Source organism: Apus apus, chromosome 3, assembly GCF_020740795.1.
Source record: "Apus apus isolate bApuApu2 chromosome 3, bApuApu2.pri.cur, whole genome shotgun sequence".
In the NCBI taxonomy this organism is placed as follows: domain Eukaryota; kingdom Metazoa; phylum Chordata; class Aves; order Apodiformes; family Apodidae; genus Apus; species Apus apus.
In genome coordinates, this window is record NC_067284.1 from 32,175,919 (window position 1) to 32,195,561 (window position 19,643).

The following is a 19,643-nucleotide window of genomic DNA, read 5'->3' on the forward strand; positions in this document are numbered from 1 at the left end:
ATCTTGAACGTGGATGGCAGCAATTTCGCAGAGCACACAAAACACCAGCTTTTCCCAACCCCCAAAACTAGATTCTCAGAGAGGTCTGAAAGCCTACCTTACAGCCAAGCACCTCTGTGATGGAGTCAAATCTTCATTTTTCCGAAACATTCCTAGGGAAGAGGACAGGAAAAAGGAAAAATAAAAGAAAAGCTAAATTCCCACACATTAATTAGCAGTTTCTTTACTCAGTAGAGAAAGCTTCATGCTGCAATGTAACTACTTAAGTCCTGAAATAATTTCAGAGGTATTATGTGACATAACATTTTTGCTGGAGTTGGATCAAACAATTCTTACCGTTGACAAAATTACAAACTCTCACATCCTCAATTATATCCAACAGTGCCTAAACCTGAAATCACATGTAAGCATTAAGAAGGCTTGTAGTAAGTGTTGACAAATACAAGTCCTCTACATCCATTAATATTTCAAAGTCTGCAGGTTTTAAAGCCCTTTATTCCCAGTCCTGGAAACTAGACAAGCCTCAAACCCCTTTCAACATTGCAATAGCCCAGGGACATTACACTAGACATTGCACTTTTCATGTACAGTATGAACACAGTCTGAGATGGATTTAAGCAATTTAAAACTGCCCCTCAAGGGCACCTTCATGCTGCAAGTAAAGGTTGCAAACAAGGTCCAGTGAAGCAGGGACAACAGTAAAAGGTGCTTTTCAGGGTGCTTAAAAAGGTCTTTTTCATGAGCAGTAATGAGTAGCCCCAACCCCTGCTAGCAGAAGGGGGCAGGCCAAGACTAAGTTCGGCAACAAGACTGAATCTACCTTCTTGCCATATACAGCACTTCCTGGAATGCCAGTGGCCCATCCCTGAACAACAGGCTTCAACTTTGTACTCCCATTAAAAAGCAAAAAAATACCACCTTCAACACTTTAAATCTTTATAAAATATGCTAATTCAGGAGCACAGAAGAAGCAGAGCTTCTTCCTTCAGACAGCCCTGGTTTATAGCAGCACTGGTTGCCAAAATGACCCCTTCAGCTCCTTCTCCACTGGTTCAGACATTCACACATGCAACCATTCCCTGGGATTCACATTTGAAAGTTTTCTTTGCCAACACAAGCATGAAAAGAAAGTATTTTTATTAGTATAGGCAACCAAGGGAAATTAAGTTTATAGAATCCCACTTCAATTACCTTCCTCCCTAGCAGTGCCTAAACCCAACAGCCAATCTCTAACCAAGTTTGATGAAAGAGTGGAACTAATCTCAATATTAAATCCCATTGTGCTTTATGAAAATAGGTGACTCTATAGAAGCTGCTCCTCCACTTACAGGAAGTCTGCCTTCAACCCCACCTCTTGATGCCAGTAAATCCAGAGAAGAGAGTCCTCATCTTTAGTCCAAGCATAAGAAAAATTTTAACTAGAGTTGAAGTTGTTTTTGTTTTTTTATATATGAAAATCACTCAGGCTTAAGATAAAAGATTAGGGGGTGAGGGAGAAGTCAAACCACATTTAATTCTATGATTAATGGAAATACTTGTTATCTAAAGAGAACATAACTGTTGTCTTCATGACCTATGCACATTTAAAACTTTAAAACTGCACATTTAGTCTTCAGCAAAGCTGAGAATATAGAGGGGTTGGCAACCTGACAACTCATGTCTTCCAGTATGACCTGGAAAAATACCTTCCTCAGTCCTGATCCTTCCCAGTACAAAGTCATCTCCATTCATACCCCTCAAGGCAAGAAATTGAAGGACAAAGCTGCACCCTTAACTTCATGCAGGCACTTTCCCTTCCCCATCATTCTGTTTCCCACTTTCTGTTTGGTGCTACAGCACAGATTTCTACACTAACTGTCTTAGATACAGTACTGAAAACAATTCTCTTTTGTGGGAGAAGCATTGTGAAAGGTCCTTTAACCTTTAAGGCCATAAGAATACAATTCTCAGGTAGTGAAACTTTTAACTTCTTAACACAAACTTAACACAAAGACTCCTATAGAAACATATAGATGACCCTGCATGATTACTTTAGGGAAGTAGCCCATACAGGGCCTTCTGTCTCTCACAGTGTATATACACTGCAAACTGACCAGAGCAGGAGCCTCCTTGGCTGTTATATTCCATATGAGTATTTTATCCCTACTGTAGACAAGAGGAAGCAGTCACCAAGTATGTCCAAATGAACTTGCATAAAGCCAGACTAACCACTAAACAAAAGTAATTAGTCAAATGAAAGATTTCACATCATTTACATGGTATAAAAGAAGAGGAAAAAACATCACACCTTAAATAGAAGAATCTAACCACTGAAATATGACTTACACATTTGAAGGGGCGAGGAAGAAAGAACCGGCATATTTAAAATGGGCTGAAGTTACATATGTAACAAGCCTCTTACGGGATAAATAACCTGGTGAGCAATACACTTGCTGTCAATACACCACATACGAGTCAGCCTCTATTAATTTTTCATTTGTCTATCTCGCTAAGATTTCTCTCCAGCCAGCAGCTTCTTTTGAGGTCAGACCAGTGGCTTTCCCTGTATTTTTTTTTTACTTCTTGTCAGAGCCTTGAAGGCCCATTTATCATCTTTGCATAGGACTTAAGAGGAAGGAAATCACTGATATCTGCCTCTGTCATACTCTTGAAAGCTTTCAGGAAGCTACAGTTAACATTTTTGAATTCACAGAAAGTTCACATGGAAAAGGTGCTTTTACACTGATGCTTATCTTATATGAGATGAATTAATATATGTACATTTAATATTTCCCAGACAATGTATCTGCATATAGGAATAGAAGCCTCATACATCATAGCTGTTCCAAACCTACTACACATTGGAGATGAAGAAACAACACTTCAGCAGCACTCAAGAAGTTTAGTAATTTTTCTCTGGGGATTATGAGAATCGTTTCTCCTGTCCTAAAGCAGATAACTATTGCAATGGCTGCAGCTTTTAGTTGCTGCAAAAATCACACAACGGGGATTAGAGAAAATGGGTTTTATGGAATATTTGTTAGAGAGGTGAAATCATACGGTCACTCAGCAACTGTAACTCAGTTTTCTCATCTGTCAAGTAGGAAAAACTCCTATGTTCCTTCATTAGTAAAAGGATTTTGTAAATAATCAGTAACAAAATTTATCCTCAGTGGTCTAGATCATGACGAAGTTGCATCTTCTCATTACTTTTCAGAAGACCACATCCTAACGTTAACAAAATCAAAACACTAATATCCTGTCATATGCTTTATTAAGACATATTTTGACAGCTCTCACTGCAATCATGCAATGTTTACAACCCCGCTTTGCAGTTAATCTGCTTCAATACATCCACCTTTGTATTTGCAAGAAATCTAACCAATCAATAACTCATTGATAATGCTTAGACAAAATACTATATTACGTTAATACTTAAACATGGAGATCATATTGCAGACTCTGCTGTAATGTATGCTGTAATTAAAGTATTTTAAGACCTGAAGAAGACAGAGAGACACTAACAGTTTTAGTTGTTACTAGCATATTGGCAGCAGCAATAGCAAACAAGACACAGATGCCAGATGAGTAAAATTACAAAGAAACTACAAAAAGCAAGAAAAATCAGAAGTCTTGATATCCAGAGAGCCATGCAATCAAAGGCCCAGAACAACACCTGAAGACTTAGAGGAGAAATGTAATTCCTTTAAACACTAATGACACATACTGTAATCAAAGTGATTTGGTAACTGATACTGAAACAATAATGACCATGCTGTCACTATCACAAGAGGTAGTATTTAAAGAAAAAGGAATGCACAAATCTAGACCAAGAGAGCATCAATTACCAAAAATATAAGAAACAAATACACACCCACATACCACCACACCAGGGCAGTTTTACTGACATAACTAACAGACAAATCAGAAAATAACATTCTTGGTTACACAGCTGAAACTTTCTTGCTGTAATACCAGCATTTATAAAGTAGATTTGGGTCATGATGACCTATCAAAATTCCTTAAGAGTAGTTAGTTCTACATATATAAGCAGAAATTTCTCTGTCTTAGGAGTTGTTCCATTTTCTCTTGCTTGCTTTCACAACAGCAACCACCCAAATACACTTTTAAAATTACAAACAACAAAAACCACTGCCTATTTAAAATCAGAAAGGTGCATGCAGAATTCATGAGAACTTTACTTTCATAAACAAAACAACATTCTTAGTTGACTGCCTCTCACTACAACAAAAAACCCACTTAATCACAAAAATAAGTTGGCCAAAACAGGGTATGTTTCCTCTTACCATGGGGTTACAGTGTGACAATTAGCAATTCAGCCTGTTAAGTCTGCTCTATTTGTAGGTATTTATTTAAAATAAATCTGAAACTTCATATCTAATGTACAGCAATACATAAGCTACTCAGCACTCCAGTACATCCATATTTCACCCTCTTAAGCCAGAGAAGACTGATACTAAAGTGGTATGCAAGCCTTTTAGAAAGATAGTCTTTCTGGTGAACATGGAAATTACTTGCCTCTGAGAACACCAAAAGGCAAAGAATCTAGTTAACTAAAAATATAGAGCAAATCAACAAGAAATTTACTTTCAAATCTGGAAAAGGAAAGGAAAAGCATTTCCTGAAAAACTTTTTAAGCATATGGTGTATTAACACAGCCTAATGAGGCAGGTAGCAAAAGACAAATAATAAAGCCTTCGTTTCTTTTTCCTCATCTCCTTCTCATTTTCCATGTGTTTTATCTATCCAATGAAATCTCTTTGCAGGGGCTATACTGGCTAGAGACTATATTTTCATTATTTTGCAAGGGGAAATAGGCTCTAATAGCCTATTTGGAAATCTTACAACTTTGTAATTAGTACAATAGAAATATGAGGAAAAACAGCATAAAATAATCTAGTCATTGTCCTAACAGCCTGCTGTAGGAGCAAAGTAAAATACTGGTGTAAGACTAGCCCTTCACTGTATTTTGCCCATATATCATTCACACTAAAAGGCAAAGGTAAAATAAATTAAAAAGCTTTTTAGTTTCGTATTGACTGTATTCTTTATTTCCTTTAACTTCTCTCAGTAAATGCTGTGCCTTGCCAGAGCAGCATCAATGTCTATTGCTTTTAAAAATGGAAAGCACCAGATACATAAGAGGAAATAAGAACTAGGGGAAAAAAGCAGGCAGCATTCCAGGAAAAGCCCTTTTAAAAATTAGCAACTACAGAGCTGAAACTCAAGACTTAAGACATGCAAGAAGGATACACACAGGAATAAAGAGGTTTGTTGGTTTTTAGGGGGTTTTTTGGGTATGTTTTTATTGTGTGTGTGTGTGTGTGTGTGTGTGTGTATGTGTGTGTGTGTGTGTGTGTGTGTGTGTGTGTGTGTGTGTTCAGAAAGCATTTGAGAAGCCCCTGGGAAACAAGAAGCAGCTGACAGAACAGAAGAAAAGGTCTTTCCCAACCTAAGTGATTCTAAGAGTGTTATGGTTCTGGCTTCCTACCTGTATCTAGCCACACATTTTTAACAGGCAAGTGCAACACAGTAATATGAAGAAGTAATTTAGAAGAATTAGATTTCATGTTTAGTACATGTGTATTTCACTTAAAAATTACTTTTCCTTTAAATTTTTATTTATAATTCTGATTTAATTATGTTTAAATTAGAGAAAATACATAAAAACAAGGTTGTAAGAAGCTGTGAGCTTGGGTTTTTTCCTTTTAAATATCAAGTCTAACGTTCCCTGCTTGAGAGTGAAGCTCTGTGGGTATGAGTAGGTTATAAGCAAGTTATAAGCAAAAAAGAGAGAAATGGCATATGAACTTATTGCAAGATATAGAATTAAGCAGTGACAGCATCTCTGTTCCTCTCCCCTGCTTAACATTTAGTACCTATAAATATAATTGCAAAAGCTTCTCTACTTCCCACCATCTCTTAGAAATCTATCCTGCAAGTATAATCTTCCATTTTATAGTCCTTCTAAACTGCACCTGTAGACAAGCCCCCTCCTTCCAGAAGAACTACAATGCACCTTTCCTTCTTCAAAATGTGCTAGTTTTAAATTTGATGGGGAAAAAAAGCTACTCCATAATACAGGACACACATGAGGCAAAAGCATGTTAAACCAGATATAGAATGTTGCTAAAGAAATTTCAGAAAAACAAGTGACTTGATCCAGGTGTTTGGGGGTACACTCCCAATCTTCAACTGACAGATGTAGCTCCAACTGATATAAACTAATTGGCTAGGTTTATTGGATGATATTTTCAAACATTGAAATGAAAATTACTCCTTTTAATTTTAATGTACCTAAAAATCTAGATACCCTACCCACAAAAGCCCACATTAGGGTTCATTTTTGTCACAACTAGGGCCCACTTAACTGATGGATAAATCTGACAAAAGACAGGATCATAATTACATAATCTCCCTGTTCACACTGATGTTGGCAGCAAGTGTAATTATGACAATAAACAAAATGAAACATATACAAAGGTTCAATAAAAATCAGCATACATGGCACAAATTAAGGAGATATTAATGGCATTTTAAAACCAGAGGTGCTCAAAAACTGAAGTTATATGCCCTTTTTCTACCAACCTGTCAGTAACAGTGATTTCTGAATTTGGAAATAATTTAGCTTACTCTCAGGATCAATATTCCAGCCCCAAAACATGGCAGTGGTCTTTGGTCACTGGCCCCAGAAGTATCACTGATCTTCTGACAGGGAGTATCTTCTGCACAACATAAGCATTTTCAGAGCTTTTGTAGTTTCTGAGCAACATTTCTTGGTACTTCCATGAGTAAGTAAGCATCAAAAGAATCAGTTGCAACATAAAAGTATATTTTGACCTAAAACACAAATTGGACTAAAATATCCTTTATTTTATATGAAAAATTAAACAAATTTTAAAGAAATCTTACCATCATGAATCTCAAACGCCAAACTAGTGATCTTCTGGGTAATTATCATCATTGGACTGTAACCAAAAAAAAGGGGGAAGAAAGAATAATTTAAAAAAAAGTTCAAGATTTATTTCACATTAAAATATACAAGTTGAACAGTACTATATTTAGATATGCAGATGAGTTCCACTGCTTCTAGTAACACCTGGTCCTATGCTTAATTTTTCCATCTTGCATTATTCTTAGCTTCAAGAAAACACATCTGGCAAAACAAAACCCAGCCTAATTATTCTGGCTCCCACAGAGTTCAGTTTGGTTTGAATTGGGTACACTTGAGCAGATCTTAAACTGTCCAAGAGATACTCTTCCCTGGCAAAGGAAGTCAGCTTTATACTGAGAAATTCTACCATCTTGGTAGCATTTAAGAGTTTTTGACTGATGTAAATCCCAGCACTGCTAACCCCCTAAATGGAGGGTTGGGGAATGGGGGAGAGCATCAGATAGGCTACCAGAATTTGGAAATTTAACTTTGAAATCAGATCTCGAAAATATATCAGGGACTGTGTCTGAGCTAGAAACAAAGAAAAACAAAAACCAATGAACAAATAAAAACCACACAACAACAAAAAACAAACAACAACCATAAAACAAACAAACAAAACCCCCAAACAAACAACACACAACAAACAAACAAAAAAACACAAAAAAACCCTGTTTTTAATACTGGAGGATGGGGCCATAGTGTTTTTCAAGCCTTTCAAATGCACTTGATCTTTTTACAACATATTCAAATTGGCACAGAAAAACAAATCCAAGAACCATCAAGTCCTCCTTCACTGACAGGACTTCACCAGGATTTTGCCAGATGGCTCAGTCTGTAATTTTTTTTTTTTATTTTAGGTTGTAGTTATTTCAAAGCACACAATATTCTCAGTCTTCAAAATGCAATCTGTGAAAAAGTTCTTTTCTACTAGATTATTAGTGCCCCAAAATCCTGATGTCAAGACTAGAGTGACAGACAAGGTTCAGCAAGAAAAATCTAAAGAAGAACAGACAGTCTGGAAAATCCCTCATACCTCTTTCTAGCATTTATGTTGTAGACCTGCCTGGTGCTGGCAGAAATCCTCAACTGATTCTGAACATAACAGGATTTTTCTTCTGTAGGTGGACATGTGACAGAATGGAACCTGCCTGGTGAAAGGATGGAGCCCAGAAGGAGCTCAGTGAGAGCTCACATTAATTCTAGCTGATACATTGTTATCATAGCAAACTCTGATTATTTTTTTTTTTTAATTAATTTTTTTTCTTCTCAAGTGGCTATTCCAGTATCTTCGGCTGAGATACTGAGATTTGGCTGAGGTGCAACAATCTAGAGACTAAAAGAGGAAAAGTCCTTCCTGGACTGTGAGGCTGTGAACCAGGATTTTAACCACCCCTTTTAGGTGCTGGCAGAGAGGAAGAGGAAGCTGTGGAAAGCTCACTGGCAGCTGGGATCTGTTAGTAATGAGGCCAGGAACACACAGCTCTGAATAAGCAATTGCACCTCTAGCATAAGGTCTCCTCAGCTTTATCCACTGTCAGTGCATTGATTCCCTCATTTTGCAGATACTCTGGGCTCAGGCACCTGAGATGGGCATGGTGTGCTAGGAGAAATATCTAGGTAAACAGATATTCAAAGCTCTTTTGTGGCTAACCACTATGTGAATCCATGCCAACATCTTTGCAAGAGCTTGTTGGTGCTGTGGTTCAACAGCTGGTTAGGCAACTTTTTTTTTTTTTTTCCCTTGAGCTTACAGTCTTCTCCTGGAACTAGAAAAAATTGGCAGAAAATAGCCCCTTTGGATCATTTTATTTCTCCTCCTGTTTTGGAAGTAATCTCTGTCTCAGACCTCAAGGGAGCAGATCATAGAATAGTTCTGGCTGGAAAAGACCTTTAAGATCATCAAGTCCAACCAAGGCAGTATATGCAAGATTTAACATGATATGCACACATCAAGCTCCCAAACAGGTGCATGAAAGGATGGCTTAAATCAGGCAGCTCAAACGTACAATCACAGAATTGGAGCTAAGCTTCCACTCAGTTCTAACCAGAACACAAATCTCATCAATCTTCGGATATGTTTAGACCTAGCAGAAATACCTGAGCTAACACCAAACCAACAGAGCCACAAAGAGAGCTGCTATGTGAAAGCAATACAGTTGTATTTGAGCAATCATCTCCTGAAGGAGAATAACTAACAGTTTTCAAAGCAGCAACAAGCAAGTGCAATTATATTGTTTCTGGAGTCAGCTCAGAGCTTTGATCACTGCCAGGGCTCAACACTTGGGCCTACAGTGAACTGGATGGGACAGCACTAGGATTACAGTTCCACTTGCAATGGTGAAATTTAATGCAACATCAGTCAATCTAGTTTTAAACTGTGTTGCAAGCTCTCATTATAGCTAGTGGAGATCTAGTCAATGGAGTCAGGGGCATCTGGCAAGTTACCCAGTTCACACTAAGGTAGATACGTAGCAGTGGATCAGCTGAAACGCCTTCCAGGCTCTACTGTCTACATCAATGAGATCTCCACTGACTACAATTGGCTTGAAGACAGATACTAGGATGTAGGCGTAAATGTAGAAAGACCCAGCTAAAAATTACAGAAAATATTAACTTAACCATAAAACCTTTTAGCTTCAGCCTACAAGTTAAATTTTCAGGACTACATGCCTGTTACCGATGAAGACTGAGAAGCAGCAAGGCTAACAAGCACAATTCAGGTACTACTGAACTATAAAGACCTCTGCCATTCATAATATTTCTGAAAATTAATGCATTATTTTAAGCAGACCAGCAAGCATGTCCTATCTTTTTTTTTCCAAAATACAAATTCTCTTTGAAATAAAAAAAGCACCATCACAGTAGCCATCTTACTTATAGGAAATGTTGTGCTTCGCTTCTCTGTGTCTGCAGTAGAAAAAACCACCACCAATATGGATGATTTTTTATTTGCCTATTTAAACTTTGGTTTGATCCTATAAAGTTCAAGTCAAATATAGGTTTAAGTTCATTCTACAAAAAAGAGAACACATATGGAAACACTTTTTATTTCCAAAGGCTGTGTGACTACTCCAGCATACAGGTGTCTCTCTCCTTAGCTTTCCCCTTCTGGAACATCTAACATAAAACCAAAAAAGAAAGAAGATAAAAGCTAAATTCCATAAAACATTCAAATTTTCCTCACAAAGTGGCATCAGACTGTGCAAGGCATGCAAGCATATCAGATAAAATTTAAGTTTCGTCATGTTTTCATGGATAGTAACAGAGAAAAAAGTAAAAGCAAAAAAATCCCACAGCTACCGAATCCTTCATATACTTCAGACAGGAACCAGGGATAGCAGATAACATATTTGTGGTTCTAACAGACAACTGTTCCCAAAGTTGTGAATTTGCACGATTAAAGCACAGGTAGATAAACACTTTGTACGTGTGCCAACACGCACAAACACATGAAACTTTCTCTCCAAATTTAAAAGGCTAACACACATAACTTGGGGGGGGAAACAAAACAAAAAAGGAACAGACATAGTACTTAGGAAGACAAGATGGAAAACTTATTTTTCTCCTTACCCAGAAAAATCAGCAGAATACTGTCCATAATCAAAGATATAGACTCTAGTAATTTGGCACACAGTGAGGTATCCCAAAGCAAAAACAAAGCAATACCTGGAAAGCAAATGAAAAAAAGAAAGCTTTTCAATTAAAAATCATAAGCATTTCTCTATTGAACAAACTACCTTTTAAGTAGAGTTTAGTTTCCGATTACTTCTAGTAAATATTGCATAACTGGCCTCTGCAATTACACCTTCATTCTGACTGGTAATATTTATCCTATGCAAGCATATAGATTTTTTTTTTTAAGCTGCAGTACAAACTTAAAAATTCTATTGTCTTTAGCCAAAATACTTGTTCATGTAAAAAAAGCACAGGATTTATCATTTCAAGTGCCACTGTAAAAACTGTAAGTCCTATAAAGAGGAAATCAATCTCATCAGTGCTTTTTTTTCCCGATTTTGAAGTAAACTTTTGCCTATATAAGCACAGAAATTTTGCAAATTATACATCAAACATAATTTTCAAGGAACGCATTTCTATACATGCAAAATTTAACACCACAAATCCCACTACTGCAGTTTTCAAAGGAACTGGAAAAAGCAATTACTTTTCAAATACACACATTAAAACATATGAGTGAAAAAGGCCTTTCTGCCTCTGCTAAAGCTGATCTTCAACAAATGTAAGAAAAACAAGAACCACCTTACAGAAGTATTATAAATTTTAATTTCACCTATCATTTTTTCAGATCAGGGTTGGGTGTGGGTTTTTTTTATTATTTTTTTTTTTTTAAGATATACAACAGTACACTAATGAGAATTGATTTGTCAATTCACCTCAAAATCTGCAAGATTATTCTTTGCAGTCAAGAAGGCTGGTTACATGGAATTTCCCCATGAGAGCTTCCTCAGTCATTCTTTGTGCATTCAAATGTTTCATAAAAATTGCATTCCTCTAAGATGAATTGTAGTGATAGTCAACGTTACCTCAGCTTGACACATACAAGGAACTTGAGAAATAAAGAGATTATATTTATCTGAATACCCAACAGAGGAGATGCAAGGCCAATTCTTGGACAAAAATGTCTTTTTTAAAGTTTACAGAAAGGACAACACCAGTAAATTTCAGTCATACACACACAAGTGCTCAGTACTTCTACAGATGTCCTGCCTTTAGGAACACAGATTGAGGCAGCCATGCTACCTGAGTATGGAACAGTGAAATGCATAGGGCAGTTCAAAGGTTTCTTCTTCTCTTGCAGGTTCCTATGACTTAAGTACCTTCTAACTTCTACAAGTTAACTTTCTACAATTAAATGACTGGCCTAGTAGATGAAGAAACAGCAGAGGATATCGTCTGCCTGACTTCAGAAAAACTTTTGATGCCCGACATCCTCATAAAGCAGCTGATACATATGGGCTGGATGAACACACAGTCAACTGGACTGAAAACTGGTTGAACAGCCAGGCCCAGAAGGTGGTGATCAGTGGCACAAAGTTGAGGTGGAGGCCAGGAACTAGCAGTGTACCCCAGAGATCAATACTGGGTCCGATCCTCTTTAACATATTCGTTCGTGATCTGGAGGATGGGGTAGAGTGTAGCTTGTGAAGTCTGCTAGGAGGAGCGGCTGATATGCCAGAAGATCTTGCTACCACCCAGAGGGACCTCAGCAGGTTGAAGAAACGGCCTGACAGGAACCTCATGGCGGTCCACAAGAGGAAGTGCAGAGTTCTGCACCTGGGGAAGAACAACTCCAGGCACCATTATATACTGATAGCCACCCACCTGGAAAGTAACATGGCAGAAAGACCTGCGTGTCCTGGTGGACACCAAGTTGAACATAAGACAGCAATGTGCCCTTGAGTAAAGAAGGCACAGGGGAAGGACAAAGCTTTCCCAGCATCTTTCAAGGACAAAACATCATTTGCTACAACACTTGAGCAAGAGCCCTACTGACACATTGCCTTGAGGAAAGCCAGAAACATCTACCAGATCCAGCACATGCAACCCTGCCAATAACCTCTTCCAAATCAAAACCAAACTTTAGTAGGAAAAGTCTAGTTAGAAAGAACAGCAACAAAACTAGCACATCCTTTATTGCCTTCATGTTTATACAACATTTCTCTGGTTTTGGTATCTGCTGACCAACACGCCAGCCACCTGGCTACTTCCAAATATCCTTTGAAGTAGATTTTAGTCATCATGGCTGACATGGTGCGATTTATTGCAACGTTCAGTTAATATCTATGCTGCAGTTACAGTCCATAAATGGAAGAAAGAAAAAAAAACACAAAACAACAAACACCTTAAAGTTCTTGCTGAGATTCCAGATTTCATTTTACAATGTAAAACAAAAGCTACCAGAGCAGTGAAGCTTGCTATGTTGCATTCACCAAACACAATTATGAATTTTAACTGTCTTCCAAATATGTCAGCCACCAGGCACCAAGTTACACACAGCTTGGAAGACTTCAAATTTTTAACTGATGAGGAAAACACAAGAACTACCCTATATCGTTATTTCTTCACAGAATAATATAATCATATAATTGTCAAGGTTGGAAAAGACCTTCAAGATCATCATGTCCAACCATCCACCCTACAACCCCTAACCACTGAACCATCTTATGGAACACCATGTCTGCCCCTTTTTTTAACATCTCCAGGGATGGTGCCTCCAACACCTCCCTGGGAAGCCTATCCAATTATTTTTTGTCAAGTAACATTAATCAACATAAACGTTAGGGCATTTTTACCTGCACGTATAAAAAGCCAAAAAGATTCTTTATACCTCTATGTATACAGATATATACAAACACACAGATATACAGGCTTCAGTTCTTTCACATTACATGAACCTTCTTTTCATTTCCAAACACCCTTATGAAATTTGATACACATTTTTAATCACACTTTCTACTGATGAAATGAAGTAGCTGCATTAAATAGACCTCTGAAGCACCATTTCAGCTAACATAGAGAACCTCATCAATGTCATCCCTGTACTACCGCCTCTGTTTTTATCATCTTTGTAAGTTTAGCAGAGCCAGCAGAACATTCACACCAGTGCTGCTCCTCTACTTCAATGCAAAGTAGTCTGGTTTTGTTTGAACAGTTTATTTATTTTTTTCCCCTACAGGCAAAGCCTTTCTATCCAGTTTTGCCTTAGAAATTAATTCCATGTGATACACCTACTATCTTACCCACCACATCATCTATAACAAAGAAGGACATAAAGACAGGATCAGTGGCAGAACTAAGTCAGGTGAAGTGTCCATCTATAAGCCAGGATCCAGGAATGGGTTCCTTCCCAAAGCACCAGCTAAAACCCAGACAAGCATGAAAGCAGATGAGCAGAAGAAGCACACAAGTTAGTTCCCAATGCTCTCCCAGACTCAAACCATCAGCACCTTGAAGACCTGGATTCAAACATGGCACTCACGCATTTAATAACCCTGAGAACACTACTCCTATACCACCTTTTTGCTCCAAAGCAGACTCTTATCTTTACCACCCTCTGTTCCTCCAAATACCCTTGAGAAAGGGTTGTTAAATTTCTACATTTTCAGCATAACTATGTACAAATTAGACACTACAGATTAAGCCAGCAGAACCTGCTTGAAGAAAGCTTCCACAGCTTTATATTCTGTGGTTTAGCAGTAGAACCCCCAGCTTTTACTTGTGTCCCTCAGAAATGTTTGGTTGCTGGATAAGGAAGAAAAAGAATACTCATAGGTTAGCTCTAGAGCTTTGTATCCACTGACAGGCAAGTCAGTCTGCACACAGGCCCAGGCTAACCATAACATACATTAGCTGATTTTATTTGCATAAACACGGATAAGAGTTGCATTTTTGTTTGATTTTACACTTTTGGGGGACTCAGCATCTTATTTATAAAATATTTGGTCAAGTACCTACCACACGTATTTCTGTTTGTACAAAATGTAGTAAAAATAGAACTGCAACCTTGACAAAGGCACGCTCTGAGAGATGTCGTAACAGCTTCTGTTATTTTAGGCTCTTCCCATGCAGTGGAAGGACAACAGCACAGTATGCTATTTTGCTGGAATAAAGTTAAATAAAGCAATAACACAGGGCACTTTTTCACCAGCTAGCTGGCACACACTATGGATTTAGTCTTGAAATAAAAGTTCCATGTCCAGTCAAAACCCACTCCTTTTATTATGCTAAGAAATAATATAATTTGAAACATTAAACTGCTTTGATTTTTAGAAAAGGTGACAGAATAGCCTTCAAGTTTTCGCATGCTCTGTGCTGAAAGCTGATGTCTGGGTTGGTTTGTTTGTTTTTCCTAGTGCTTGTGCCAACATAAAAACCCTAAAAAAATAAATTCTTGTCTCTAGGGACAGAACTGAACTCCTAACAAAATGCAGATACATTAATTGTTTTAATTCTAATGAGCATAATTACTTTTAATTGTTCACGTGGAGAAATTCAACTCTAGGCAGTTAGAACATACAGTATTTGTTTGCAAAACTTCAGGGGGAAAAATGTAAGTCAAGCAAAAAGGTTCCAAGTGCCAAAAATAAACATCTAATTCTGTAATCATCGAGTACAAGTCAATAAAAATACTTCTTAGAATTAGCTTAGTTTTGACTGTCTAACACTCACAAGGTAAGCTAGCTTGCCACAACCTGCTGCTTGTTACACTAAGAGATTCCTATCTATACAGTACTGGTTAAAACTGTGGATGCACTATTGTCATACATCATTGGTATTACTTAGAAAACAGATCAGTTTTAGGACATACAGTTACAAACTCAGAGGATATGGCCCTAACCAAGTCCAAATCCTCTCTGTATTTCAAGAAACTACCCTAAAATGTGAGCAATATTAGTCCTTTAGAGGAAATTGGAAGCCTTCTGATCTACACACTGGTCTGTCCCTTCTGATTACTTCAAGCAGAGACCCAAAATGCACTTTAAAAATGCAAAATGACAAAACCAGATTATGAGTACATCTCCACAGAAGAAAAAAAAAAAAAAAAAAGGGGGAAAAAAAGAAAAAGCTATCCCAGTCCACTGGTTTCCTGCATACAACCAGGCACACAAAGCCAGAACCATTTGTGATGGTTTTGATAGTTTTGCTTACTACAGATTCACGGTCGACATTTTCACTTGCATTCTGATGTTTTGATACATAATGGCAAAACATTAGCTTGGTAAACTAAGTTTTGAATCAAGCTAAGTTAAATGATTGTTCCATTTATAGCTACAGGCCATATTCCAAATGCAAAATTAATATTTGACAAATGCCACACAGATACTCTTGTTGAAATTGCATACTAATAACTTGGCATTTTCCACACGTCCCCGAAGTTTACAATCTCTTGCTTTCTGACCTCTCACCCCACTCCCTCTAAATGTGGAACATCAAGCAACATCAGCTTCAGGCTCTCATAGAAAGAAGAAACATAAGTCTGCAACTAAAGGGGGGCAGGGTGCTTTCATTTCTTCCCTGGGTGAAAGAAACATCACTCTTCCTGCAAGTCTTCAAAGGAGTATAGAACCAGGAAGGGTGGGAATAGAAAAATTTATTTTATCCCTCATCAGACTCAGTGTTGAGAGCTGAAGTTGGCCTCGTCTAAAATCTTAATGTTAAACTTAGATGAGACATGAAAGGTCACCTAAGTTCTCTTTCATCTGAAAAAAACATAGTGTCATATCAACTCTTATTTCTGCAATCGCTTGGAAGTGTAACAGTAAACAATGTAAATAAGAGCACTAGATTTGACATTTATATTTTTAAAAGTTGACAACAGTAGATGGCACTTAAAGCACACAAAGAAGAAAGCCCAACAGCTTCACAATACAAAACACCCAAGGGCAGAACTCCCTGATTCTGGAATCTGTCTTACAAAGCCCAGATGAACAAAGGAGATTCTTGACACATCTTCTGACAAAGATGAGGACTTGTAGCTCAGAAATGAAATGCTGCTAAGTTCCCCAAACAATTTTACGCTGGACTGTGAATTTTCATCTGTTCACCCATTTCTCTATGGAATATTTGCCTGGCTACACGATGTTTCAGCATCACAGCATGCAAGCAATTTTATCCTTCCACTTCCTTCTCTGTGATCCATAAGTAACCTATTTCAAACATCAGATGCCCAGTATCTTTACTTTTACAAACTAGCAAAAACCCATAAAGCACACAGACAGAAAACGGTGTCCTAAAAGGTGCTAGGCAGCAACACAACTTCTGTGGAATATTTTTAAGGAAATAAAGATGTTATTACAGAACCTTGATAATAATAGGACTCCTGAAAGCACTATTAGTACAGCCCTACCAGCCCTAATGGTTTAGCAACTGTAACCAAGAACTGCTAAATACAAAGTATTTTGCAAAATTAAATTTTGTTTCTATGGACCATAAAGCTTCATAGAAGAACTTACAGCCAGCAGAAGAGAACAGGTTATCTGCTGGCAAAAACCACAGTGAGGTTGACCATTAAACGCAATACCATCATAAACTCGATATCTGGCACATGTCATCTTGGATACATACGACTGAGCTGTTATTTCACTCCCCCACTCACCACCCCGCCCTAGCTACACACCCCCATTGTACACCATGCACATCCTCACGTGCTGCAGCTGTTGCTCTTCCCTGACTGTAGAACAGAACAGATTTCCCAGCAGTCTCAGCCCCTTCTGGTCTGGTGAGACCTCCCACATCCTTGCCTGGAGACACAACACCTGAGTCAGAAAAAGAGCGCGATTGCAACGCTGCCAGGAGAGAGGGGGGGTTTGCTGAGCCACGAGGTGATGCCAGTTGGAGTTAGTGTTCAGCCAGCCAGCAGATATTTTCTGCATGTGTTAAGGATGGCAGCAGCTGGGAAACATACGGGATGTGATTTGCTGAGAAGGTCGTTATGCAGCTAGAATCAGCACATGGGGCTGCTAGAAGATTAATAAACAACCCAAATCCCTGCAAGGTGGAATACGCAAACTCAAAGTCCACAGCAATCAAGCTTAGTTACAGGAATGGAATATTTGAACTACTTCAGTATCAAAGGAAAAGTCAGAAGTTTGTGTTACCATCCCAGAACATCTGGAAGACAGCTGCATTTCCTTTTAAACCATTTTTCAAAACTAAATGCCCTCTTTTACAGGAGGTACTTACCAGAGGAGACAAGGGTATTCCTATTTCCCTCACTAGTTCTTGCTTTGCCTTCAGAAAGGAATCAGACCATTAGATTTCAGCTGGCCACTGCATCAACTGCAAACCCTGCAGCTGGTCTGACCTACACCAAAGCTGCAGCTATCTTCCATTCCAAGCTACTTACATTGTTTTGCAATCAGGCACACATCTGAAGCAGCACAGCATCTGGAATAAAAGCTTTTCTGAAAAATCTGATTTACTTAAAACATAGCTTAAATGAAATGCCTGCTTTGCCCTGACATTTGAGATTCCTTTAACCTGAAAAGACCCATCCCTTCAGATGACCTGTTTAATTTCTGTCCAATTTTCTCTCCCACTCCCCCCCCCTCCCCATGCCCAAGCAAAGTTAAAGCACCACAATCACCCAACAATTCCTTATCTTCTGCATCCTTTAATCAATGCATGGCAATGTACATAACATTCGCATGATGCATCAAGTTTACCACTACCACAGTATTTGTCATATATTCCTCCAGAATCACATGGGGAGATCTAAGTCATCTATCTCCTGCTCCCAGACTGAAGAAAACCTGTCAGTAGCTCCATTTTCTTTGCTCCATGGTGAAGCCTGACACAGGTTACTCCTGAATACAGGATGGCAACCTCTATTTTAATGCAGATTTCTTTACTCCCACCTGACAGAAACACTATTGACTATTTCCAGGGGTGTATTTGAGATACTCCACAAAAGAGTGATATGCAACAGAAATGCCATGGCAAGAAATCAAACCTCAGCAAAAGTAAGCTCTATGCATAATGGTTATTTGTGGCACACTGTAGACTTACTGCATGCTCACAAAGAAATTCTTCATGTTGATGGTTGGGAAGAAATAGTACCTGTTAGATTGTTGCATGCAAGTACACAAGGAACCCATTATGAAAAAAGCCCTCCATTTATTTTTGAAACATTTTCCTTCTTCCAGTTAACGATAGGAAACCAAAAAAAGCAAATTAACTTCTCAACAGCATTCCAAGTCATCACTCACAGAAGTGTTACACAGTAGCCCCCAGGCAAATAATAATTACTCAAAGCTACATTTATGATCTCTAAGTTGGACATAACTGTATTCTCAGAGTATAAATTTATATATTCTACTGATTTATAATTATATCAATATACCTGTTTTTTTAGGTTTTATTTACTTGGGTACTGTCTTGATCCTATCCCCATACACATTAAAACTTCACTGCATGTTCAGCCTACACCAGCGACTGAACTGCTTGCACTTTTCTTTGTAATCTCACTGTCCTTCAGTAAAGATGTGGAAAACCACTTGTGTTTGTGATCTGCTAATGCCTTTCAAAATCTTCCCTCTATATGCCTAGAGCAATGAAATTATCTCAAAATTAACTAAAAAAAATATATTCAAAAATCAGAATTGCTCCGTTTATTCCAGCCAAAAGGTCGTATGACCTGCCCCTGACATCATATTGTATAAAGCCAACTAGCAGAAACTTTCGGGTAGATTTAATCACAAGACATGGTAGTGGAAGAGGCTAAATTTCTGTATAAACGCAGTTTTTGTGTCAGTGTTAAGAAGGATAAAGAATGCCACGTTATTCATCAATTATCCTTTAAGGCACTAAATCAAAATAATTAATTATTCACTTATATGTACACCTAATAGCGCCATTTGCCTATCAAATATCATCAAGGTGTTCCATTACCTTCCTGAAATATTCTCTTTCTTGTGTTTCCTAAAACTCACTTGCAGGTAATTGAATTTTAATAACTGAGAAAAGTCACTTAAAATTTTCTCAAGGAAATAAATCATCAGTCTTACTTCATCGACTTCTTTCTCCCAGCCTTCAAGCACTTTCCATACTCACTGATTATCTGGAAATTTCCTCATACCACTCGTTTATTCTGTTTTCCATAAACAGGCATATGACCAAACACAATGAGCCATTCTTTATGAAAGCTAAGACCAGTTGTTTTTCTCATCACAAACAGGGTCTCCAAAAA

The 19,643-nt window shown here is 38.0% G+C and overlaps 1 protein-coding gene across 2 annotated transcripts in view; it reads right to left on the bottom strand.

Annotated features, from left to right (window-relative positions):
• Nucleotides 1-19,643, bottom strand: part of MBOAT2 (membrane bound O-acyltransferase domain containing 2) — a 90,555-nt gene that overhangs the window by 23,838 nt on the left and 47,074 nt on the right. For both annotated transcript variants that reach the window (XM_051615478.1, XM_051615479.1), the window contains exons 4-6: nt 10,508-10,603; nt 6,913-6,968; nt 98-152 (exon numbers count right to left, since the gene is read on the bottom strand). In XM_051615478.1, coding sequence (XP_051471438.1) covers nt 98-152; nt 6,913-6,968; nt 10,508-10,603 — 207 coding nt within the window. The remainder of the gene's footprint in view (nt 1-97; nt 153-6,912; nt 6,969-10,507; nt 10,604-19,643) is intronic.